Below are 25,930 nucleotides of genomic sequence, written 5' to 3'. Positions count from 1 at the left end.
TTTGCAAAGCTTTGAAGGAAGGTTGGTCCCAGCGACATAAGCAAAAATATTTCAAGTACGTCAGCAGTATTTCGAAACATGTCTGTGAGAGTGAGAGAGCTCCAGGGTGACCGTGAATTGGTTTTGTATTCACTTGATGTTGGAATGTTCTGGGCGACTGTGTTACTAGTGTACTTAAAAAATCTGCCATAAGCTCCTCATGGGACCTTACTGCTGCAGACTTGAGGATGCTGTTTCTGCGAGCCTGCATGACTTTGAATGTCGATTCATAAACTTTGCAGAATTCATTAGAATTAGCAAAACAGTTACACAACTGTCAAACTTGTCTGGGATCTCGCCGTAGTTGGTAAGGTACACTCCTGAAAACCGACTAACTTGCTCACAATAGTCAAACAAATTGTGAAGTCAGAACAGAGAGATGCCATGGTCCTCCGCAACACAAGAACATTTCGCACAATACTAAACAAAAGACGGAAGGGCAACACTAGATAAAGAAGGACATCATTTATTGCTCATAAATAATTTATTTTCATCTGTCAAAGTTTCCCAAATTCACATGTAAAACTTCATTGCCATACACAGCTTCGGAAAAATCACCTTTGGGCACGAAGATGCTCCATTATACTTTCACTAAGTGTAATAACTCCGATAGAGAAATATTTTAGCTAAAAACAGTGTTCTCTCCTTTAATCCACATTTTAATGACAGTCATCAGTCTTGAATCACTTGATTACTCCTCGTACAGCGTAAGTTTAGCTGTGCTATTTGGACATTTCGTACCGCTTGTCAAGGTACGCATTCAGTTTTGCAAAATCTTCACCATAAATATTAAAAATGCTTTGCCTATCAAAGTGACTTGATGTTCAATAGAATAAGATTTGAAGAACTAGATCAGTGTTAATTCAAAGTTCTCTTTTTCCTCATGCTTTGCAACTTTTTACAGCTTACTCATCCTCGCCCACGAGACGAAAAAGAAAGCGGCCCATTTTTTCATAGTAAAAAATTGGCCGACTAGCGGGAAATACAATACTCGTTGAAATAAAGATTGCAAAGTTAACACAAATACAGTAAAATACTAACCGACCAGCGGGGAATAAAACACTTGCAAAGCAGAGACTAAAATGCGCAGACGTTTCGGGTGCAACCCTTCGTCAGTACTAAAATCGCTAGAGAAACGTGAAAACACAAGAAAGAAAAACAGCCAATCAAACAAGGGAACGATCAACAGCGTTAAAATATGCATTCATACCGGCTGGTGCCAGAGTACCGAGTTTGAAAATAGTGGCCTGTTCGAGTTTATGGCGGGTAGAGTCGGTGGTGGAAATTATAGCAGACAATGCTATAATCTAGTATGCATGTACCTATTTTTTCATACTCTTTTTTTTAATGTATATGTAGGAAATGGCTATGCGCCACCCACGGTAGAAAATATCAATATACAGAAGGATGACGTACGCATTACAGTTCTAAACTGTAAATATTGAATTTCCTGTTTTGTTGTTTCTAGCGAATTTTGTTTGCTAGGAAAAAATAAAACCTGCGTTCAAGTTGCCACGTCGCAGGATACCTAGGATGAAAACCAAGTATTTTAACTCACATTTGGTATATGTATATATATACCAAAAGAGCTAATATGGTAGGTCGGCGGCGTCTGTATGTATGAATGCATGTATGCATGTCAGATGTGTAGATCATCTTAGTATTTGGTATACAGGTCCACTCACGGGTGGAGATGTGATTTGTTCATATGAACATGTCAGTGTCAAATGTGCAAATGAGGCAAAAGAAAGAAAGTCCAACAAATCACTTAAACTCTGTAGCTGCAGGCTAGATTTGCTTGAAACTCGGTATGCAAGTTTTTATGGTGGCTTTAGTTACATTTGTGAAAATTGTGGTGAAATTTTGATGGTTGTATTTTTGGAGCAATTTTTCTCTTTTTTGGTCATAAAATCTTGTTCTCTGAAAGCGCTCGTTCCATTGCTTTGAAACTTGGTATGCATGATCCTATCTCTATCAGATTTCTTCAAATTGTGGTGAAATTTTCATTTGTGTATTTTTGGGACAGTTTTCCCATTTTTGGTCAAAACATTATTTTCTCCCAAGTTCTTGTTGGATTGCTTTGAAACTTGGTTCTCTAGATTCTAGCGTTGTCTTCTGTTGGATTTCGTAAAATTGTAGTGAAATTTTCATATTTGTATTTTTAGGGCAATTTTTCTCATTTGTGGTCAAAAAATAAGTTTCTCTTCATTGAATATTGCAATTGCTTTGAAATCTAGTATGCATGTACCTAGAGGCAACCTTGAGTATCTTCAAATTGTGAAATGTTCATATTTGTAGCTATAGTTAGTTATAGTCATTGTTAGTTTTTCCCATTTTTGGTCAAAAATCGTTTTATCTAAAATCGCTCAGCTTATTGCTTTGAAACTTGGTGCGCAGCATGTTCCCAGGGGTAAACATAGTTACGTATACTCACTCTGGCCCGCCACATCGAATCAAATGTGAGCCAAGTGTCATTAACGCTATGTGAACCTAATGGCCTAACATTTTGACAGTATCAGAGGCATCGCGCAACAAAAATTGTGTCCCAAAAATTGTGTTTTTCTTGGGAAAAAATGTGACTGTTCTGCCTTCTCTGACAACATAACGTCGAATGGTTGGTGTACTGGTGAAAGCGGAGGCGTAGCAGTATATTTTAAGGTTCATTGGTATTCAAATAAAAGACAATTTTCCAAATTTCCTCTTACAAGTTACAGAGGTGTTTGTGAAGCAGGCTGAGTGGAACAAAAAATTAGTTACAGGGACGTATTTAGATACACAGATGTACATAAAAGAGCCATGACAAACTTGCATATGCATAGACAGACTTGTGTGATACGCACTCATATTGGCCAAAGTACAGCCACGTGATCCTGGTGGGCCTGGGGTTTAGTCTAAAGCCATGCTCAAATAGAGGTCTGGATATGGAAAACCGAACAGCTTAAAGTCATTGTAATACATGCTGTACAGTCCGAGAATTTGTTGCTTTGTGAGAAGACTATAATAATCTCTAATTCGGCTCGAACTCTGTGTTGCATGTTGAGCAGTATTAGCGTAGTCAAAGGTTACATTCAGTGCGTTTGATAGGTAGTCAATATCGGCGTAGATAGTGTCAAGTTTACCGATAAAATCATATTTTAGCAGGCAAGGGTCACATGATTTATAGTAGGAATTCCAGTGAATATTTTCTGGCCTAGCTGTCAGAAAATAGTTTACAAATTTATCGAAGGATAAATCGTTTCCACCCACGGATCGATTCCGATCAGGACTGTTTCGTATACCCTCGCCGTACCTCTCCAGGAATGAAACGTCGGGCTTTTCTATTATTTTATTAAGATATGCTGACAGCAACCGTTCAAATGGATGACGTACAAACATTATTTTGGTGTACGTTAATGCCATCTTCTGGAATTTCGGTGGACTGTATCTGAACATCGGGACTGGTTGTGTATGTATGCCAACGTTCTCTTTCCAGGTACCAGCAAGTATCAAAAATGCCCTTCTCCAATTACTTGATCCAGTCTTGGCAGAAAGACAGAACATGATCTTATGTTTCCTGTTGAGAAGAAAGTTCATCGTGCTAAGATGTTGAATCAGTGCTGTTTCATTCATTTTTGAAAGAGTGTCATGTTCCTTTATAGTCCTGCAGCCCTCGGTCACGGTGAGTATGCGATGTCGGTGGGGCTCCAGCAATGGCAGGGCACCGAGAACCAAAGTCTGGTTTCCGGACGAGTGGTTCTGTAAAAGACGTCATTCGATTAATTCACTGGACATAAACAAAATGTGACTGATCGAGTTGTTTCACAAAACAAAAATTACTGAAGTTTACTGCCGCGAAAAATCGATTTGCGTATACCTTGCATTTTAAAATTGTGAAAAACAAGGCAGCAAGAAAAATGTCTGAACATGATTCAACCCGATTGTCGATGTCATGTAATACATGTGAATATTAATTACAACTGCATATGAACGACAACTATTGCAAAATACAGCCTTACCAAGTCCACAATCACTGTCTCTGATCTTCTCGGGGGCGTCTGCATTGAGCACTTGTATGTGGGTGACTCTGATGATAAAAATGACAAATGCATATCAATGAAGAAATATCGCGTCAATTTTAATCAATGATTTTTTGCCAAGAGCTCTTAAAGGCGCTTGCTGACGACAAATACGTATATAAGGCACACAAAGACAACAACAGAAACGTAATACAAGAGAATAATTATTACCGCTGAAGGAAACTCTAAGTTTGCAGGCATGATTGGAAGGCAGCTCCACGTATCAGGTCTATTTATAGAAACACAGTACAAGGAATCGTGTAAGTTGTGCAGCCACTCAAACAGAGCAAATTGAATAATCATAGACACTTGACAGCAATGGCATTCTAAGTCACCAGAAAAAAATGGCCTGTCAAATAAGATGTTTGTATGTATGAAACAGACAGACAGACAGACAAACTGACAAAGACTGCACAGACAAACACAACAGACTGAGAAGCAGAGACAGGCAAGGGGACGGACAGAGAGAGACAGAGGCAAAGTAGGCGGCCGGAAGGGAGCCACTAGCTCATTTAATTTGCGGCAACAGCTGCAGGTGTTACTAATGAATTTTAGGCTGCGTTCACATAAAATGGGGGGGGGGGGCTGGAGGAATCTCGACTGAATTTGTTTCAGATCCCCTCAATACCAAAAAAAAAAATTTTCAAGTCCTCCCATCTATATGATCAAAATTTTTAAAGCTCCCCCACCCAATTATCACTAAGCCGCTGCAGAGTTCTGCTCGCAGATGTTCGACACTACCTCTTATCCGCAGTTAGTTGAGCCATATTCCTAAGGCAAGTTCTTAAATTGATTCATTTTAATGCATCAGTTGACGTTTTGGATTATCAGTCTAAACCGACTTGATTTGGGTAGGGGGTTCACTTATTTTGACTGATGCGCAGGAAGAATTTGCCGGGCCAACCCCGGCAATAATAACTGAACGCTCCCTAAGATGGCAAGAAGATGTGGCTGATACGGTGCTTCACCAAAAAAATTGCTCGGAGACACGAAAGATACGTATGCGTATGGGAATCACTTGTTCGAGAGGTAAAAGTTCTATTTACTTTGTACGATAAGAGAACGTGCTGCAATCGACACATCCTTTGACGTTGTGTGTTAGAGTAGAACGACTTGTACTTCACAGTCAAGAAATCTGTGTGTGTCAAACAGTAAAACTCCAGATCAAATGACAAGTGCTGTAATTCCATCATAAAATAACATATACTTAACACTATATTAGATACGCCGGGGACTGCTGTGTCAATACGGTGTTTTCAATCAGGTTCGAACTCACAATATACGGCATCCAGTCACCTAGCGGAGTAGCAACAGGCAGAACCGCTCGGCCAAATCCCCATTCTAAACTGTGGTTCAATAACCAAGCTAAGTTGTTACATTTTCTGACTACGACCCCTAAACTCGTTGTACAGTTCATGAAGCATTCACGCTCGTAGCCTTACTATCAAACATCGCACACAAACTTTATCAAACCAATGAGTACATCGCTAAAATTTGGCGAAAGACAGCCTTGGGGACAATTCTGTCAACCATCAGAGCTATCAACTCAGGGTAAAAAATACGGTGTTTTCGATCAGATTCGAACTCACAACATACGGCATCCAGTCACCTCGAATACGGTTCATTAACGTCCGGTGGGTTTTCGGGTGTTGCGGAGAATAGGGAAGCTCAGCCCTGTTGCGATATCCGAGTTTCGTGATAGTCAATTTAAGCACTAAAGCACACCGCGACGGTATACCCACGAGATTTTGACCAGTTCATGAAATATATGCACGAGCGATGGAGAGTGCATATGTCGTTAACTGGTCAAAATCGAGTGGTATACAGTCGCTGGTTGTGCTTTATAAAATAATGTTTCTGAAAATATACACGCCGAGTGGACCTTAGTGTACAAAAGATGATGAAATGTATGTATACTGGTCTGGTCGACTCTGTGTTTGTTTGAATGCCTTTCATGTATAATTGAAGTCCAAACTCGACGATTGGTTTGTATTTTGAGTAGCTTGAATATAAGTACCTTTTGACAACATCGCCGCCTGTGGTGATGCAGCTAATAATTGGCACCTTTGTCGTTTATGTTGATCTGCCGAAAAAAGTCTCATTAAAGTAAAATTTGCACGCCTTCGCTGAGAAAAAAAACGCTATTCATGCAAAATATCTGGCAACATAAAAATCAAGGGATATTCAGATGGAGAAACCACAGTTAGAGTTTTGATAAATGAGAAAGCACGTGTCGCAAAAAGAGTACAACAAGTGCACTGATGTGACCATAGCAAATACACCAGGTCAAAGTAAAACGCTGGCTTAAGATAGCTTTATTTCCTGAAGCTATTCCCAAACAAACGATTAAAAACTCACAATGTAAATGCAGGATTTTGGTCGTATTGAGAAAGGCTGGACCAAAGATGTTGATCTACCACCCCACTATGGAAAGTGTCTCAAAGTTCCAAGTCAATATAAACAAACAGCAACAAACTACCTCTTCTGACTAGTTTCTCGTACTTTCTGTGACTTATAGAATACCACACTATCGAAAGATAAAAACTTAGGACGTTTAGCCGTAAAAGAAAATCATTTACTAAAACGACACTTACCTACTAGATGTAATATAATTGTTACGGCGACAATGAAGACAGTTGCCATAAAAAGCCATCTAATATTCATGGTCAAGTCGAAAATAATTCCTGAAAAGACTCACTTTTGTAGGACACTGCTCAAAATGGAGCTTTGATAGAAATGGATTTTCACGCGACACCTGATAGTACATCAATGTCTAAGAGATCGTGGGAACCAGCCACAGTTGTTCTCTTACATTGAATATCGACACAGGGGAACTATGACATCGCTAAGGGGAGAACCATTTGGTATCCGGGAGAGGGCTTATACACTGTAACGAATTTTGAGGTTTTGTTTTCTTTGTATTGGAGTTTTACAATAACTCATACATACACACAGAAGGAAAGGTACCTCCCCTTCTAATGATTTGTATTAGGCATATGTTTTCACTTTTTTTGGAAATAAATCTAAGATACTATTAATTCATTGTAATCAAGTTACGCGGTATTGCACACAATGTTTGCCAGTGATCGTCTATACATTGAACTTGCATCGGAGCAGTCTTTTGTCATTTTTGACAACCTAACAATATATAATCTGTACTGCCAAGATTACAAGCATTTGTCACAAAGCAACCTAACCATTCATTCAGCTATTCTAAATTCTTGTTAAGTTTTGAGTCCCTTCACCATTTCTGCTCAACAAAAATGGGCCGGGTCATCTGCATGTTACGGCACCTGATACACAACGCTGTCAATTACATGTGACCAGAGTGAGGCCCTTGTATCGTATACACCCTTGGTAAAATTTCTACTCGAAAGTTTACTTGCTCAAGTTTCTACACATGCTGTGACACACAGGTCAAAACGTTATCAAAATCAAATTTGTTCACAGCAATGTTCTGAGAGAGGCTGGGTCGGGGTCTCGGTATGGAAACTCGAACAGCATGAGGTCATCGTAATACATTCTGTAGGCTACAGCCCAATTGTCTGTTCCTTCATGACCAAACTATAAAACAAATCGAATGCGGCTCGAACTATTAGTTGCATGTCAAGCAGTTTTTGCAAAGTCAAAGGTCACGTGAAGATAGAGCATTGTATCGGCGTAGAGAGTGCCAAATTTCCTGATAAAGTCATATTTAATCCGGCGAGGATCACATATTCGTATCCTAGTGACTATTTTCGGCCTTGCAATTTACCATCTATGAATGGTAATTCAGTAGTATAGCAAATCAATTTCGGTCAAAGCAATATTATCAATAAACCACTCAAGAAAGATGAAGCATAATGGGAAGGCTGCTCCACATATCAGATCTATTTATAGCAACAAAATAACATGAATGGTTTGCACGTTTAATTGTCTATTTTTGGATTGCTAGAGGTTGAGGGCACTTGAAAAAAGGCAATAGATATTTCAACCGTGCCTCGAGCAAAAAGCTTACATTGTTATGCTGCAAGAAATCTTTTTGGACAAAGATATTTTGCAAGATATGAAAAAGGAATAGAGAGGTCTGATTTTCAATTCGTTTGGTTCAAATCACATTCCAGGGGTTACCATTATAATTGATGAAAAATTGGAATGTGACGTATTGTGTTCAAAAATAACCATGACGCTAGTACGAAATAATTTTAAAAATGAGTGGGAGGCAAAGGGGAATTCTCCGACGGGATAACGCTCAGGCTTAGCCCAAGGTTTTCTTGAAATTGAGCTGGAACTCCTGGGGCATGTACTCAATCGGACACCAAGAGGTAAGGTTCAACTGAAAACTCTATTTAACTCTTAGGGTGAGACACCAAGATCATTCTAAGGGACTGGTCAGTTTCTTCAGCCTGGAGGTGGGGGCGGTGGATTATTTTTGCCGACGTTAAAAAAAGGCTGACCGCCCTTATTCCAAGTTTCTAAAACAGGATGATTCCCCGTGCGACAAAGGTAAAACAAAAGGTGGAATATAAATATTATATATATATAATATATATATATATATATATATATATATATATAATATATATATATATATATATATATATATATATAATATATATATATATATATATATATATATATGTCCAAAATGTAACACAATAAAACGAAAGGTCCAAACGGGATTCCCATTGAATTTTACAAACGATTTTGGAAAGATTAAAAACAGTAATAGTAGACGCAATCAATGACAGTCACAATACAGAGGTATTATCATACTTATCAATATAAAAGAGTCACGACTTGAATTTAAAAAAAATGCACGCCAATAACACCTTAATTCGAAAAAAACTATAAAATATTATCATATGTCCTAGCTAAAAGAGTGGAAAAAAGTTCTACCGAAAATCATCAATACAAACCAGGTTGCTTATATTAAATGGCGTTTGAGCGGGCGAAATGTGCGTCCCATTCAAGATATTATTGATTATTTAGAAAATTAGCCAAGGGGAGGAGCAACTTTGTTCTTAGGCTTCTACAAGACATTTGATACTGAAGAACACAACTTTGTGTTACGCTGCTATGAAATATTGTAGTTTAGGGAAGAACTTTGTAAAGTGGATCAAAATAATTTATGCAGGTTGTACCAGTTCAATCATTAATAATGCAATGGCTGGATAACGACATCTTTTGGATTACAAAGGGGAATAAGACAGGGATGTCCACTTTGGGTCTTGAGTTTTCTAAGTGCTGCTGAAATTCTTGCACGAGCGATAAAAAAGAAATAAAAAAGAAATAAAGAAGATAAAACATATGACAATTCCATCCATGTCCATTCTAAATTTGCACAAAAAACAAGAACAAACACACATGGATTGGAACTTTGGGATAATTGAATCATCATTTTTTTCAAATTTCTCAAAAATGTTAGGTGCCCTATAGTTGAATGTCTCAATATTACAAATTACTCATAACAACGAGTGTGTAACGTAAAAAAGAAAAGCAGATGAGCTTACATTTGCAGATTTTAAAGACATTACTTCAACATCGAATTATCCCAAATTAGTTCCAATCGTGTTTATTGATTTAAAAGTAAATAACACGAACATTCAAATAACACAATTAGCAGACAACATGTAAATATATAAATCAGTAAAGAATTGACTAATAATTATGTAAAGTACCCGGGACAGAAATTAAATAGAGATGAGACTGATGGTTAAAACCTGGGAGATGAGTAGCAAGGGATAAAGTATAGCACTTTTGGGTAAGTTAGGGGGTTTTTATGAGAAGATATAGAACATTTGGGTAAGTTAGGGGGTCTTTTTTTTGAAAGATATAGACCATTGTCATGGCCGACTGGTACAAACGTACGTCTCCTTGGTGATGGAAAGACCCACGTTTCCTAGGTGATGGAAAGACCCCCTAGCCTACTGAAAATAGATTGGATTATATGGATCCACTTTTAAAAAGATATAGACCATTTTGGAAAGATATAGACCACTTTTTGCCTGGGCTTATAGATCACTTTAAAAAGATATAGACCACTTTTAAAAAGATATAGATCACTTTTTACCTGGGCTTATAGATCACTTTTAAAAAAGATATAGATCACTTTGGAAAAATATAGATCACTGTCATGGCCGGCTGGAAGAAACGTACGTTTCCTAGGTGATAAAAAGACCCCCCTGTTTTGCCGTATTCAGTAAACAAAAGTGAACGGAATAAAAAGGGCAGGTAACACATATTTTTTAATTATTTTCTCGTAAAATGATTGATTTGTATATCAATTGCAAGTTCTTGTTCTACTTTGCAAGAGCATACTAAAACTACAACTGTTTAATGTTTCAAAAAAATTCTGCATGTGAAATCGTGAATGTACATGCCCCGGCGCCCCCTCCCCCTGGTTTGATAGACGAAGCCAGGTCGGATCGATACTGCATATCAACATAGAACAAAAAAAATACATGTATTAGATCGAAGAAAATGAAAAGTAATGAAATATATAGCAAATGAACTTACCACATTATCCCTTGACTCTTATCGTCCATGCTGACTGCAAAAAATGTCAATTGTTCCCTGTTATTTGCAGCAAAGTTTGGAAGACTCACTCGTATCCAATGTGACTGCCGTACGTACGGTGTACATCACTACTCTGCCACGAATAAGCTCCAAAATCAGCCATAGGATTTATCTTCATCAAGTCAGGGGGCAGGTAGTGTGCTACTCTCCCAAGTTTTTCATCTTCTGAAGCAAAAAACCTATGTGCGACATTCCTACATTTCTTGTTCGGCTCGAAGTTGTGCTGCTCCGCGAAAAAAAAAAAACCCCCAAAAACACTCGTATACAGCGGGCTCCTGCACAGAGTGATCGAGCCCATCTATTTTCACTAGGGTCTTTTCATCACCTATTACGTTTCTACCAGTCGGTCATGACAGTGATCTATATCTTTCCAAAGTGATCTATATCTTTTTAAAAGTGATCTATAAGCCCAGGTAAAAATTGATCTATATCTTTTTAAAAGTGGTCTATATCTTTTTAAAAGTAATCTATATCTTTTTAAAAGTGATCTATAAGCCCAGCCAAAAAAGTGGTCTATATCTTTCCAAAATGGTCTATATCTTTTTTAAAGTGGATCCACATAATCCAATCTATTTTCAGTAGGCAGGGGGGGTCTTTCCATCACCAAGGAGACGTACGTTTGTACCAGTCGGCCATGACAGTGGTCTATATCCTTCAAAAAAAACCCTAACTTACCCAAATGTTCTATAGCTTCCCATAAAGACCCCCTAACTTACCCAAAAGTGCTATACTGTATCCCTTACTACTGAGATGGAGCGGAAGACATGACTTAGGTCTGATTCCATGGGCAGAGAAACCAATCAAAGCACCTACGGTCAATTTTGGATATAAGAAAGATGAAGTGAAAATACTTTATTGGGATAATAAACTTGACAAAATTGAAACTATATTACATCGATGGAGGAACAGAGTTCTCAAACTATTTGGAAAGATTACAATCATAATGCTAAATTGATATATTTGGTTTCAATGACTAAAGGCTTACCAACATATATTTGACAGGTTTGTTTAATAAACGAGAAATCATGTTCAATAAAAATGAAAAGGGATGTCTTAAAATGACTAATGTCAAGGCAATTATTAGAGCGCTCCTGTGTAGATGGGTTCAAAGATGACACAAAATTGGGATTCCGGGAAGCTGTTGCTGAGAATCACTGTAAAGAGGCGGGAATTACACCATTCGAATTTTCATATAGTATTAGGCCTAATCAGAAAGACCTTTACTTATCCATCAACAAAACTTCTTAACTCATGTATGATGGTGGCCGGTGGTGTCAGTTTGTGTTCAGAAGTTGCCAGGTCACCGCTCACGTGACTTCTGTGACGCGTTGCACTGAGCCTCGTCCATCACTTGTACGCCAGAAAAAATTAGAACGATTTCCGAGTAGTCATGTCGGAAAAAGCTGGAAAACGCCGACAGTTTGGTGATTTTTGTGCGGATTTCTGGTCGTGGTATTTTCCTTAGGCTAATAACCAAGCTGTCGATGAGTGCTGGCAATTGTAATTTTGGTGGAAACTTTTCGAAATATCGCCGAACAAAGTTGCGACAAGCGTACTGTGGACATTAGTCTACGGAGATTAATGTTCCAATATCTTTGGTAGCGGGGTTAAAACGTGAGTCAAAACCAGCCCGTAAAGGCAGAAATTCCTCCGAAAACATCACAGCTATGGACCCACAGCTATTATTTTGTGAACACGTAAGAAAGGTTTATTTAGCATCGGTAAGAGGTCACTGAACCGAGGATTTCTGGTGCTCTTACCAAAGCATCATTAATTACAGCCACTGACCCTTTAAACTTCCATGTAAACCTTCTGCCTTTTGAAGAAGACAATTTCCGGTTACCGAAAATATTCCATTGCGCCCCCAAAAGCAAGAATTAAAAATGTTGGCTGACCTTTTTCCACAACTGCTCTGTGATTAATGTGTATTGTACATATGCTTGTACCGGTATACAGCATTTGCAAAGCTTTGAAGGAAGGTTAAGATAAATAAGCAAAAATATTTCAGCTACGTCGAACTGTTTTGAAACTTCTCTTAGACAGTTAGACAGGTTCAGGTTGACCGTAAGCTTTCAATTGTGGATTGATTTTTCGTTCTTTTGAAGTTGGAATGTTCTTGGAGACTGTTCTACTGGTGCACTTACAACATCCATCATAAGCTCCTCATGGGACCTTACTGCTGCAGTCTTGAGATGCTGTCTGTTTGTGTGAGCCTGCAGGAATTTGAGTGTCGATCTTCCACAACACAAGAACATTTCGCACAATACTAAACAAAAGACGGAAGGGCAACACTAGATAAAGAAGGACATCATTTATTGCTCATAAATCATTTATTTTCATCTGTCAAGGTTTCCCAAATGCACATGTAAAACTTCATTGCCATCTATTACATAGCTTTGAAAAAAATCACCTTTGGGAACGAAGATGCACCAGTACTTTTACTCTCTGTAATAAATTCGGTAGAGAACTATATTAGCTAAAACAGTGTTCTCTCCTTTTACTCCACATTTTAATGACAGTCGTCAGTCATGAATCACTTGACAACTTTTCGTACGGCACAAGTTTTGTTTCTCATCCTCTCCCACGAAAGCGGCCAATTTTTTCACATTCGTTTTTAAAAATATACACATAGGAAATAGTATTGCGCCACCAACCGTAGAAAATATCAACATCAGAAGGATGAAGTACGCATCACAGTTATGAACTTACTGGAAACTAATTCTCGTCATCTTGGTGCATGTCAAAATTGCATGTAAACATTCCCGTTTTGTTGTTTCTGTGTAGCGTATCTATATTTTGTTAGCTACGATAAAAACGAAAATTAAAACCGCGTTCAAGTTGCCGCGTCGCAGGAGACCTAGGATGAAAACCAATTATACTCGATGGCCTAAGATTTTGACAGTATCAGAGGCTTCACCCGACAAACTAATGAAGTGAAAAGAATGAACTGTCCCAAAAATAGTGTCTTTCTTGGAAAAAGTGTGCCTGTTCTGCCCTCTTTGAGAACACAACTGCGAATCTCTGCGAAGCAGAGACGTAAAAGTATATTTTGAGGTTGATTAGTAATTAAGTAAAGAACGTGACAATTTTCTAAATTTTCTCCTACAGAGGTGTTTGTGAAGCAGGCTTAGTGCAACAAAAATTTAGTTACAGGGACGCATTTAGATACACAGATGTACATAAAAGAGCCATGACAAACTTGCATGTGCATAGGCAGACTTGTGTGATACGCACTCATATTGGCCAAAATAGTTAGGCCTTTGTACACGATTGAAGAACCCCACGATGAATTATACAATTTACTGGAATGTTTGGTGTCCAAGGTCATAGCCTTTGATTTTTCGACCTCTCTTTGATGCGTGCGTAGTAGAAAGGTTTCCATGAGAGAAGAGTGCAAGTAACACCAGCCGCGTGATCCTGGTGGATCTGGGGTTTAGTCTAAAGCCATGCTCAAATAGAGGTCTGGATATGGAAAACCGAACAGCTTAAAGTCATTGTAATACATGCTGTACAGTCCGAGAATTTGTTGCTTTGTGAGAAGACTATAATAATCTCTAATTCGGCTCGAACTATGTGTTGCATGCGGAGCAGTTTTAGCGTAGTCAAAGGTTACATTCAGTGCACTGGATAGGTAGTCAACATCAGCGTAGATAGTGTCAAGTTTACCGATAAAATCATATTTTAGCAGGCAAGGGTCACATGATTTATAGTAGGAATTCCAGTGAATATTTTCTGGTCTTGCTGTCAGAAAATAGTTTACAAATTTATCGAAGGATAAATCATATCCACCCAGAGATCCATTTCGATCAGGACTATTTCGTATACCCTCGCCGTACCTCTCCAGGAAATTATCTTGAGGTTTTTCTATTATTTTATCAAGATATGCTGACAGCAACCGTTCAAATGGATGACGTACAAACATTATTTTGGTGAAAGATAGTGCCATCTTCTGAAGTGTTGGTCGACTGTATCTGAACAACGGTACTGTTTGTGCATGTATGCCAACGTCCTTTTTCCAGGTACCAGCAAGTATCAAAAATGCCCTTCTCCAATTACTTTCTCCGGTCTTAGCAGAAAGACAGAACATGATCTTATGTTCCCTATTAAGGAGAAAGTTCTTCGTGCTAAGATGTTGAATCAGTGCTGTTTCATTCATATTTGAAAAAGTTTCATGTTCCTTTATAGTCCTGCAGCCCTCGGTCACGGTGAGTATGCGATGTCGGTGGGGCTCCAGCAACGGCAGGGCACCGAGAACCAAAGTCTGGTTTTCGGACGAGTGGTTCTGTAAAAGACGTCATTCGATTAATTCACTCAACATAAAGGGACCGGACAGAAATTCACAGGGGAGAAGGGTCGGTGGTTTTTAGGGATGGGTTGCTATTTTTCGAGCAAGCATTTTTGAAGGGTCATGAAATTTCACAAATGCCTTTGGGGAGGGTCATCAATTTTTGCGACTATAGTGATTCACCCCAAAAAATTTAAATCATATAACACATTGGCATCTATTGGGCAAACTATTGACAATTTCCCCCTACAAATCAAGCTATATCCGTATATGTGTTTGATAATTTATGTAAACGTAGTTTTCTTGAAGTAGGAGGTAAAAATACATGCGTTGACAAGAAGTTTTATTCTTGATTCCATCAAAAATGTTGATTATATACACCTAGCAATATCTATGCATTTATAGATGTTCGATAATTGATATAAATGCACTTGATTAGAATAGGGTGGTTACAAGTACATATTGGTACAGAAATTTGATTCTCTTTCACCAAAAATGTTGGTACACTCTACATGTATGCCTATTAGAAAATAATTAACAACTTTTTCCAATATAAAATGGCAACATCTGTGCATTTATATATGTTTAATATTTAATACAGATGTATTTGATAAGAACAGTGTGGTACATAGGGGGTTCTGTACGCTTTCGTATGAGAATGGAATACAGTGCCTTGCATGTCAATTTGTTCAGGGAACAGGTGGTAACAAGTTGTGTGCAAAAACTTTAATTTGGAATTTCACCGAAATGTGGATTCACTATACATTGTAGTCTATAAAGAAACTATGAACATTTCTTTCCTATACAAAACTAGCTAAATCTGTGTATTTATAGACTCTTGATAATTGATATTAATGTACTTTTTAGACCAAGGTGGTTACAGGCACATGTGTGTACAAGAATTTTGCTTTTGGAATTTAACCGAAACGTTGATTCACCGTACATTGTAGTCTATGAGGAAAGTGTGAATATTTTTTTTAAATACAAAATAAGGTAAATATGTACGTGCTTTCATAAATGTTTGATAATTGATATAAATACACGTGATGAGAAACTGATGTTTGAAAGAGCAGATGTGAACAACAAATATAACATTGGATTTTCATTTATGTGACTATTTGTACGGGTTGAAAAGTATTTTTTTGAAAGTTCAAGGGCCAATTGAGAAATATGTCAATTAAGATATTATTGATATAGACTGTGACACGCAAGGGGAAGGTCACGTTTTTGCGCATACAAATTTAGGGAGGGCCACTCTTTTTGTTGCAAAGTGTTTTGAAGGGTCACTACCGGGTATTTTTCGTTTTAATAGCGTCATCTTGAAAAACCTCGGCCGTCCACTTTTGTAATTTCTCTCCAGTCCCTACACAAAATGTGACTGATCGAGTTGTTTCACAAAAGAAAACTCACTGAACCCTACTTCTGCGAAAATATCGATTTACATGTACCTGATATTTTAAATTGTGAAAAATGAGGCAGCAAGAAAAAATGTGTCTCAACATGATCCAAACGGATCGTAGATGTTATGTTTTACATGTGCATATTACAACTGCGTGTGAACGACAGCTATTGCAAGATACAGCCTTACCAAGTCCAATCTCACTGTCTCTGATCTTCTCGGGGACGTCTGCATCGAACACTTGTATGTGGGTGACTCTGATATGAATGAAGAAATATCGTGTCAATTTTAATCAAGTGATTCTTGCCAACAGCGCTTAGTGGCGTTTGTTGACGGACACGATACGTATAAAATGTGAAAATACCTGATAATATAAGGCTTAGAGACACCAACAGAAACGCTACAGAATAATTATTACCACGGAAGGTAATTTTCTAGAAGTGTAAGACAGCTCCACATATTAGGTCTATTTATAGAAACACAGTAGGTATACAAGGAATCGTGTAAGTTGTGCAGCCAAGCCGACGGCGCGAAATGGAAAGAATTATAGACACATGACCTCAATGGCATCCTAAGTAACCAGAAAAAATGGCATGTCAAATAAGATGACAGAGAGAGAGAGAGAGAGAGCGAGAGAGAGAGAGAGAGAGAGAGAGAGAGAGAGAGAGAGAGAGAGAGAGAGAGAGAGAGAGAGAGAGAGAGAGAGACAGACAGACAGACAGACAGACAGACAGACAGACAGCTAAACTGACAGGCAGACTTACTGAGAGACATATAAGCAGATGGCTACAGGCAGGGGGACAGGCAAGGAGACAGAGGCTGAGTAGGCGGCAGGGAGCCACTGGCTCCTTCAATATGCAGCAACAGCTGCAGGACTGGTGTTACTACTTAATTTTAGTGAAGCATTGTGGAGCGGAGATATAAAAGGGTCGGTTTGCGAAAAAACAGTGGGGAGGTGCAAGTTGTGGGTTTGCCATGTCGACAATGGAGTGTTTGTCAACCGTACTAGCGTAGTGATCGCCAAACCTAAAACTTGAAGCGAGACACTAACTCTCGAAATCCGCACACGTCCACGCATGATACAAAATAAGAGCTTTTTACGTTCCCAAAGACGGAAATGGTTCAGGAAAACAGGAAAAAAGTTCAAATCATTCGAAATCAACACAAAATGATATTAGTAATATAACATGTAGTCAGAGATGCAGCCTGGGTGATGTGGATATATGGAAATATATGTGCCTGTTGTAGCCTAGAAATTGACACGGTTGATTGTAAAGACTGTGAAATTTGATTTTACAGTTTAGCATTTTTGAGCTTGCATTGATACGTTCAAAACTCAAACGGAAGTCTTATTCGTGTAATTGTGATTGATGAAAACCAATTAATGCAGGTTATTTGACGAAAAAGAGAGAACAAGTGCACTAATGTTACCATGGTACAGCTAATACACGAGGTCAAAGTCAACGTTTGCTGAAGCAGGCTGTATTTCCTTGAGTTATACCCAAACAAACGGCTAAAAACTCACAATGTAAATGATCCAGGATTTTGGTCGTATTGATAAAAGGTGTTGATCTACCACCCCTCTACGCAAAGTGTCTCAAAGTTTCGAGTCAATATGAACAACACAAGAAACTACCTCATGTGACTAGTTTTTCGTCCTTTCTTTGACTTATAGAATACCACACCATCGAAAGATGAAAATTTAGGACGTTGCAGCAGTAAAAGAAAATTATTTATTAAAACGAAACTTACCTACTAGATGTAATATTATATAGGGCTCAGCCCTTGGTGTCGCGCCAGGGGTTAAGATTGGCAATGTTATTTGTATTGATTCATGATAAACTGTAATTGTTACTTCATAAACGTTTATATGACAACTATGCCCAGTTTCCCTCTGATTAAAGCAGTTCACGTACTTACACGACGTCAAACCCTGCAGCAGGGCAGGTATAGATTTTCTGTAGCGTGTAAAAATTTTGGACAAAAATTGGCAATTTTTACAATGATAACAGCCTATTGCGTTAAACAAGGGACGTATTATGCAATAATTATCATTGCAATGGTAACCGCACTACCCACCTTCCACTTGCAAGCTGAAAACTATAGCGTTCCGTCTAAAAACTTGCAATTTTTGAATCTAATTATTGACACAGGGGGCGCTCTTCTATAATTCAATCCCAGCATTCTTTGCGTATGCCCCCGTTCATATGCACGACAGTTTTCTCCGTTTATCTATATCAACGATACTTTGTATCAGCGACAAGGTGTATAATAACATTTACTGGCTAATAAAAGAGGTATATTTTATAAAAGGCATGTTATATCATGGTAATTTGTTTCGTATTTGTTTATTTACGAGTACTCAAAAAAAAAAACATGGCGGCGCCCATCATGAGAAAGAAGGGTACACTTCCGGTTACTCGCATAGTATATTATGAATAAGCGCATGCGTAGTCAGTAAGCCGCTGGCGCGACTAATATAATTGTTACGGCGACAATGATAACAGTTACCATAAAAAGCCATCTAGTATTCATGGTCAAGTCGAAAATAATTCCTGTAAAGGCTCACTTTTGCATCACACTGCTCTAAATGGAATCTTCGATGTAAATGGATTTTGGTGTGGCACTCGATAATACACTAAACTCAATGAACATCATGGGAACCAGCCACAGTTGTTCTCTTACATTGAATTTCGATACAGGGGTTACTAAGGCATCGCTTAGGGAGAAACCTTTTGATATCTGGGAGGAGGCTTATATATCTCGCAGAATGCGCTTACTATTTTCGAAACACCTGAAATCACTGCTTGGTCTTTTTGCCAGAGCTCCATATATCTTTCTTTGTGTGTACCAATGATTACTGTCTCTTCTGTGCTATTTTGCGCCTATGTTTATAACAATCGACCAACGGCATGTAATTACGATTTTTGACCCATTGGTATTGGATTATCGATGAGTATGATTATGATTAAGGCTTTGTTTTCTTTGTTCTGGAGTTTGAAAGTAACCCAAATATAAACACCAAAAATAACCAAAACATACATCAAGTTCTGCGATTTTAAACACCGTGTTTGTCTGTGATGGTCCACGCACTGAACTTGCTTTTCGGAGAAGTCTTTTTATTTTTTTAAAAACCTAACAAGATAAGATATTTAGTGCTAAGGTAAGAGGATTAAAGCATTAATTTATAATTTATCAAACAACCAAACCATTTATTCAACAATTCAAAATCCTTGTTAAGTTTTCAGTCCCTTCACATTTCTGTTCAACGAAAAAGGACCGGGTTATCTGCATGTTACAGCACCTGATACACAACGCTGTCGATTACATGTGACCAGAGTGAGGCCTTTTATAGTATACACCCTTGGTAAAATCTCTACAACGGATCAACTCGAAAGTATTTCTCAAGATTCTACACATGCAGTGACTCACCAGTCAAAATCAGACAGCGATGTTTCAATAGAGGCTGGGTCGGGGTCGTGATATGGAACCCCGAACAGCATGAAGTCATCGTAACACATTCTGTACAGTTCAAGTATCTGTTCCTTCGTGAGAAGACTATAAAAAAAATTCTTTTGCGGCTCGAACTGTTAGTTACGTGTCGAGCAGTTTGGCAAAGTCAAATGCCACGTGAAGGGTATTAGATAGGTACTCAGTATCGTCGTAGAGAGTGCCAAATTTCCCTATAACGTCATCATTTCATCCGGCAAGGTCCAAGGATCACATAACTCAAATTATTACATGCCTCGATGTGAGTGCAAATCATTGCATTAATTTGATAGGAACATCCGGGGAGTTAGAGCGGCCATGTGACGTACGTACCGAGTTCCATAGTTACTCGGTCCTGTGAAGCACTTCGACGTTTTCGTCGTCAATATACATGCGCACACTGCTATTTTGACTTTCGTTAAAATCTGTTTGATGCTAGTCGATAATGGTAAAATTGTTTGCAAATGCCCTGCATGTAACTAAATGTCATATAGCATTAACTGTGAAGAGGCATGTCATAAAAATATTATTGCCTGAATACATGGGTTTATGTGCCCTCGCAGCAGGAGACAATTTGCCCTCCTGGCGTCGGGCAAATTGTCACCTGCTCTCAGGCACACAAACCCATGTCCAATAATATGTGTCCGTATCCTAGTGAAAATTTTGCGGCCTTGCAATTTAACACCCATGGATGGTAATTCAGCAATTTAGCTAAATATTTTGGTCAAACCATTATTATTATTATTAAACCACTCAAGAAAGATGAAGCAAATTGGGAAGGCTGCTCCATACATCACATCTATTTATATCAACAAAATATCATAAATGGTTTGTACGTTTGGCTGTCTATGTTTAAATTGTTCGAGGTTTGATGGCGCGTGAAAAAAGGCAACAGATATTTGAATCGTGCCCCGAGCAAAAAACTGACATTGTTATCCTGCAAGACATCTTCTAGGACGAAGATATTTGCAAGTTGTTTGGTTTACATCACATTCAAGGGATTACGATTATGATTGATGAAAAATTAGAATGTGGCTTATTGCGTTCAAACATAACCATGACGGTAGTGTGAAATAATTTTAAAAAATAGTGAGAGGCGAAGGGGAAATCTCTGACGGGATGATACTCGATAGCCTTAGCTCGAGGTACTTTGGATCTTGCTCCGGAACTCCTGGGGCATGTTCAATCGGACAACTAGAGGTAAGGTTCAACTTCAAACTCTTTTTAACTCTAAGGGTGAGACACCAAGATGATTATAATCTGAGAAATTAAAACTACAAACTATTCTAAACTTAGCTAATGGACCTCCGTCCAGGAAATCAGGCCAACATCACGGAGCTTCTAAGCTGGATGGCAAAAGAGAGAACTTTGCAACTACATTTGGTACATTTTAAAGCATTTCTGTCAAGGACTTGTAATGCGTGGGGAATGAACAAATTAGCATATCAAAATCCCTTGACACGTTTCCGAAAGGCAAGAACCAGCCATGTTAGACTCTCGATCCCTCAAGTTGGTATCTGGTGACGCCACTTTTTAATAGGATGCACGTGAAAAAACGTGGGCCCTTTTGCGCTGAAGCGCGTGAATGGTTATGTTTTGTCATGCCAAAGTTGCGTGAGAAATTAGAACGTGGCATCATACCAACAGAAGAAAAGATGGAAATATGACATAAGAAAGGTGCTTATGTCTCTAGAGATTGACATTAAAAAGGAAGTTCACCAAGGATGATTTTTACATATGTTCTAGCTTTGAGGTCACTTACCCCGGAAAAGCTATTTTCGCCATTTATAACTCGCGCATTCTTTTTTTAATTTCCCAAGAATTTAACTCCACTCTGGCTGGGTCATTTTTTTTGAAATTTTCACATTGTTCTTTAAATACTATATAAAAACAACTAGTTTGTTTGGCAATAAAGTTCTTACATTTGGAATTTAATTTTTCTAATCATGATTTTAATCACTGTTTTGAGTGTTGGTCTTTCAACCCTTGCCATTTTAGAATGAGGATAGATGATGCAAAATAAAATAGTCGGGTTTTTTCTAAATATACTCTTCTTGTAAGTGAAATATTACATATCAGAAAATAGCGTCAAGTTTTTGACTTAAATTAATTTTTATCATTAAGACCAAAATTGAGTTTTTTTACCCCAAATATACACCCACTTCATCCTTCGAGTAAACTGCTGCTACCATACTTAACTTTAGAGTCTCTGCTTTTTGAAAATATTGTATGAGGGGGTTTCCTTGTCATCCTTGATGAGAAATATTGCTTTGAAAAAAAGGTGGTGGCAACATGCAGCTCCACCTTAAATAGAGATGAGAGTGATGCGTTAAAACTTGGGAAATGGAGCGGAAGATTGGGGCTTGATTCCATGGCCATAGAAACTGATTGAAGCACCGGGGTCTATTTTGGATAGAAGAAAGATGAAGTGAAAATACTTAATTCTGATAATAAACGACCAAATTGAAACTCTATTAATTGGATGGGAGAAAAGATTTCTCAAAATATTTGGAAAGACCACAATCATAAAGTGTCTGACAAGGGCTAAAATAATATATTTGGCTACATCCCAGAGGACATAATAAAAAGGCTCAACATTACATTATAAGGTTTTTTAAAAGAGAAATTATTATCGATAAATCTGGAAAGGGATGTCTTATGGTTGATGTCAAGGCAGTGATTAAAGCGCTGTTGTGTAGAAGGGTTAAAAAATGATACAAAATTGGGAATGAATCTTGGAAAGCTTTTGCTGAGTATCACTGTAACGAGGTTGGAATTACTCCATTGGTATTTTCATATAGTATTAATCAGAAAGGCCTTTGCTGTATAAGAAAATCATACCAAAATTTTATGCTGATGTTTTTACTGAGTTGGTACAATGTTGTCATGCAAGATGAAACGTCACTTGATAAAGCTAAACAGTTCATTTAGGGAAATAGATTCATTACAAGCAATTACAGAGTCATGTTTTTCATAGAATGGATCTAGTCAGATTTTACATTTATAAGGCAAATCTATACGAAATTGGTTTAATAATTAAAGTGCAAAATATGAATATCAGAATTATCTTAATTAAATTATTATTTGTTCCATGACAAAACACCATAGAAGTAAAATTTATGTTAATGCCAAGTCTTAGAAGACTGTCGGCATTTTCTTTTTGGCGTTAGGTTGTAAATAATTTTTGGATCAAATTGATAGAAATATTCAATATAAAGTATAGAACCATATAAAATGGTAATGAAGCCTGTTAAACATCGATATATGTTAGATTATGAATGGTAAGCACTATTAAATATAGTAATAATTAATGCAACCTTTAAGCTTATGTTTGTGAAGAAAATAATTGTAGACCAAAGACATATTTAGCGATTTTTGAAACGAGAGCTAACGTAGGCCTACATCAATGTGATCAGAAAAATGATGAACTGGAAGAACTCGTGAATTTTTGATGTGAGATAATACACAAATTGTAGATGACAAGAGAATCTTTGTGCCATAATTATGTTGTTGAATGAACTCACACAATGATTAACTATGAAGATATGGATAACTATAATATTGCTTCATAGTTCACGAGATAGAATGAGATTTTTACATTTATGTAATTATTTTTCATTTTTCCTTTTTTATTTTCTTATTATTCATCATTTATTTATTGTTTATTGTGTATCTATGTATGTATCTTTAGTTTGTCACTTGTGATTATGTGGTATATTAGTACAATAGCCAAGATATAAGTGAAATATATGTAATATTATAATAGGGAGATAATCTAGTTTGAAAAGTTTGTCATGTTGATGATGTATTGGTTTAAAAGATGAATAGACGTTGTCTTTAAACAAAAAACATTTTTACAATAACAAGTGTACCCACAGGTCAGTAGGGCGTGAAGAGTGTGAGAGTGCGAGTCACAGTTGGGAAATGTGAAGGCCTTTTAGTGGAATTGGTTTGGTATTTCATCGGGCGGGGCCTACTTTCTGCTCTGCAATGCTTGAAGGGTCAATGAGGGTGTATGAACTGTGTTTGACATGGTGGTCTACCGTCTATGTACGCAATTCTATGTGGTGTAATTCCACGGTTTATATAACAGGAAATATACTTAACACTATATTGGATACGCCGGGGAGTGGTGTGTCAAACACGGTTCATGCACGTTCAGTGGTTTTTCGGGTGTTGATGAGCAGAAGGGAAGCTCAGCCCTGATACGACACCGTAACAGTTACTAATGATATCTGAGTTTCGTATTTGTCCAGGTGATAATAATGTTTCTTAAACTATACACTTCTGGTGGCCTGAGTGTACAAAAGATGGTGAAATTGTATGTATATAGGTCAGGTCGACTTAGTATAAGTTTGAATGCATTTCACAGTTGAAGTCTCTACTCGATGATTGGTCTGTATTTTGAGTAGCTTGCATACAAGTATCTTTTGACAACATTGCCGCCTGTGGTGATGCAGCTATTAATTGGCACCTTTGTCGCTTATATGTTTGTCTGCCGAAAGAAATCTCATTAAAATGAAACTCACACGCCTTTGCTGAGAAAAAAAATGATACGCAATACGTATATCAAAATATGGTAACACAAAAAATCTAGCGACTTTCAGAGTGGAGAACCACAGGTGGAGTTTTGATAAATGAGAAAGCACGCGTCGCAAAAAGAAAACAAGTGCACTGTTGTGGCCATGGTACAGCTAATACGCGAGGTCAAAGTAAAACGCTTGCTCAAGCAGGATTAAACTATACCCAAACTAACGGCTAAAATCCCACAATGTAAATTATCAAGGATTTTGGTCGTTTTGCTAAAAGCTAGACCCAAGATGTTGATCTACCACCCCTCTAGGCAAAGTGTCTCAAACTTCAAATTCAATATGAACAAAACAACAAACTACCTCTATGTGACTAGTTTTTCATCCTTTCTGTGACTTTTAGAATACCACACTATCGAAAGATGAAAACGTAGAACGTTACAGCCGTAAAGAGAATTCTCTATTAAAATGGCACTTACCTAATAGAAGTAGTATCATTGTTACGGCGACAATGAAGGCAGTTGCCATAAAAAGCCATCTAATATTCATGATGAATTCTGAAATAATCTCTGTAAAGACTCACTTTTCCAGCACGCTACTCTAAACGGAATCTTCGATGTAAATGGATTATAACGTGACACTAAACGGTGTAACAAAGTCTAAGGATATTGTGGGAACCAGCCACGGCTGTTCTCTTGCATATATGGAATGTCAACACAGCAGGGACTATGGCATCGTTAAGGGAAGAACCACTTGATATCTCGGAGGGGGTTTATACACTGTACGAATATTAACGCTTTGTTTTCTTTGCACTGGAGTTTGAAAATAACCCAAGCATATATACACACAGAAGGAAAGGTACCTCCCCTTCTAATGATTTGCATTAGGCCTATGTTTTCACCTTTTTTGGAAATAAATCTAAGGTACTATCATTTCATACGACAGAGACTGTATTGGAATGTAAGTTCCGCGGTATTACACAAAATGTTTGCCAGTGATGGTCTACACATTGAACTTGCATTACGGAGTAGTCTTTTTTATTTTTGACAATTTGAAACTCACAAGATAAAATCTCTAGTGGCAAGATTACAAGTCAAGTTGTCAAGTAACCTGACCATACATTCAGCAATTCCAAACCCATGTTATGTTTTGAGTCCCTTCACCATTTCTGCTCAACAAAAAGGGCCGGTTCATGATCTGCATGTTACGGCACCTTACACACAACGCTGCCGATTGGACACAACCAGAGTGAGGCCTTTTTATTGTATACATCCCTGGTAAAAACTCTACAACGGATCGAGTGGCCAGTTCGAGAGTGAATTGCTCACGTTTCTACACATGCTGTGACGCACCAGTCAAAACGTTATTAAAATCAGATTTAGCTCGCAGCAATGTTCAAATAGAGGTCTGGATATGAAAACCTGAACAGCATGAAGTCATCGTAATACATTCTGTACAGTCCAAGTATCTGAGAAGACTACAAAACTTTCTAATGCGGCTCGAACTGTTAGCTAAGTGTCGAGCAGTTTTGGCAAAGTCAAAATCACGTGAAGTGCATGACGATTGATAAAAAATT

General features: G+C 37.9%; 1 protein-coding gene across 3 annotated transcripts; it reads right to left on the bottom strand.

Moving 5' to 3' along the window:
- Positions 1–490: 490 nt before the first annotated feature.
- Positions 491–25,064, bottom strand: LOC139150980 (carbohydrate sulfotransferase 14-like). 3 transcript variants are annotated; one of them, XM_070723475.1, is made up of 3 exons: positions 24,834–25,064; positions 4,035–4,102; positions 491–3,774 (listed from the first exon to the last, which is right to left on the bottom strand). In XM_070723475.1, the coding sequence occupies exons 1-3, from the start codon at positions 24,901–24,903 to the stop codon at positions 2,926–2,928; spliced, it is 987 nt and encodes a 328-aa protein (XP_070579576.1). In that variant the 5' UTR covers positions 24,904–25,064; the 3' UTR covers positions 491–2,925. The 3 variants fall into 3 exon arrangements, with proteins under 3 accessions (XP_070579576.1, XP_070579575.1, XP_070579574.1); XM_070723474.1 differs by lacking the exon at positions 24,834–25,064 and adding an exon at positions 6,689–6,848; XM_070723473.1 differs by lacking the exons at positions 491–3,774; positions 4,035–4,102 and adding exons at positions 12,949–14,934; positions 16,526–16,593 and having other exon boundaries at positions 24,834–25,038.
- Positions 25,065–25,930: the final 866 nt, after the last annotated feature.

This window comes from Ptychodera flava, chromosome 15, assembly GCF_041260155.1.
Source record: "Ptychodera flava strain L36383 chromosome 15, AS_Pfla_20210202, whole genome shotgun sequence".
Classification (NCBI taxonomy): domain Eukaryota; kingdom Metazoa; phylum Hemichordata; class Enteropneusta; family Ptychoderidae; genus Ptychodera; species Ptychodera flava.
Note: the sequence above shows the minus strand (reverse complement) of the source record. Positions and strands in the feature narration are given on the sequence as shown.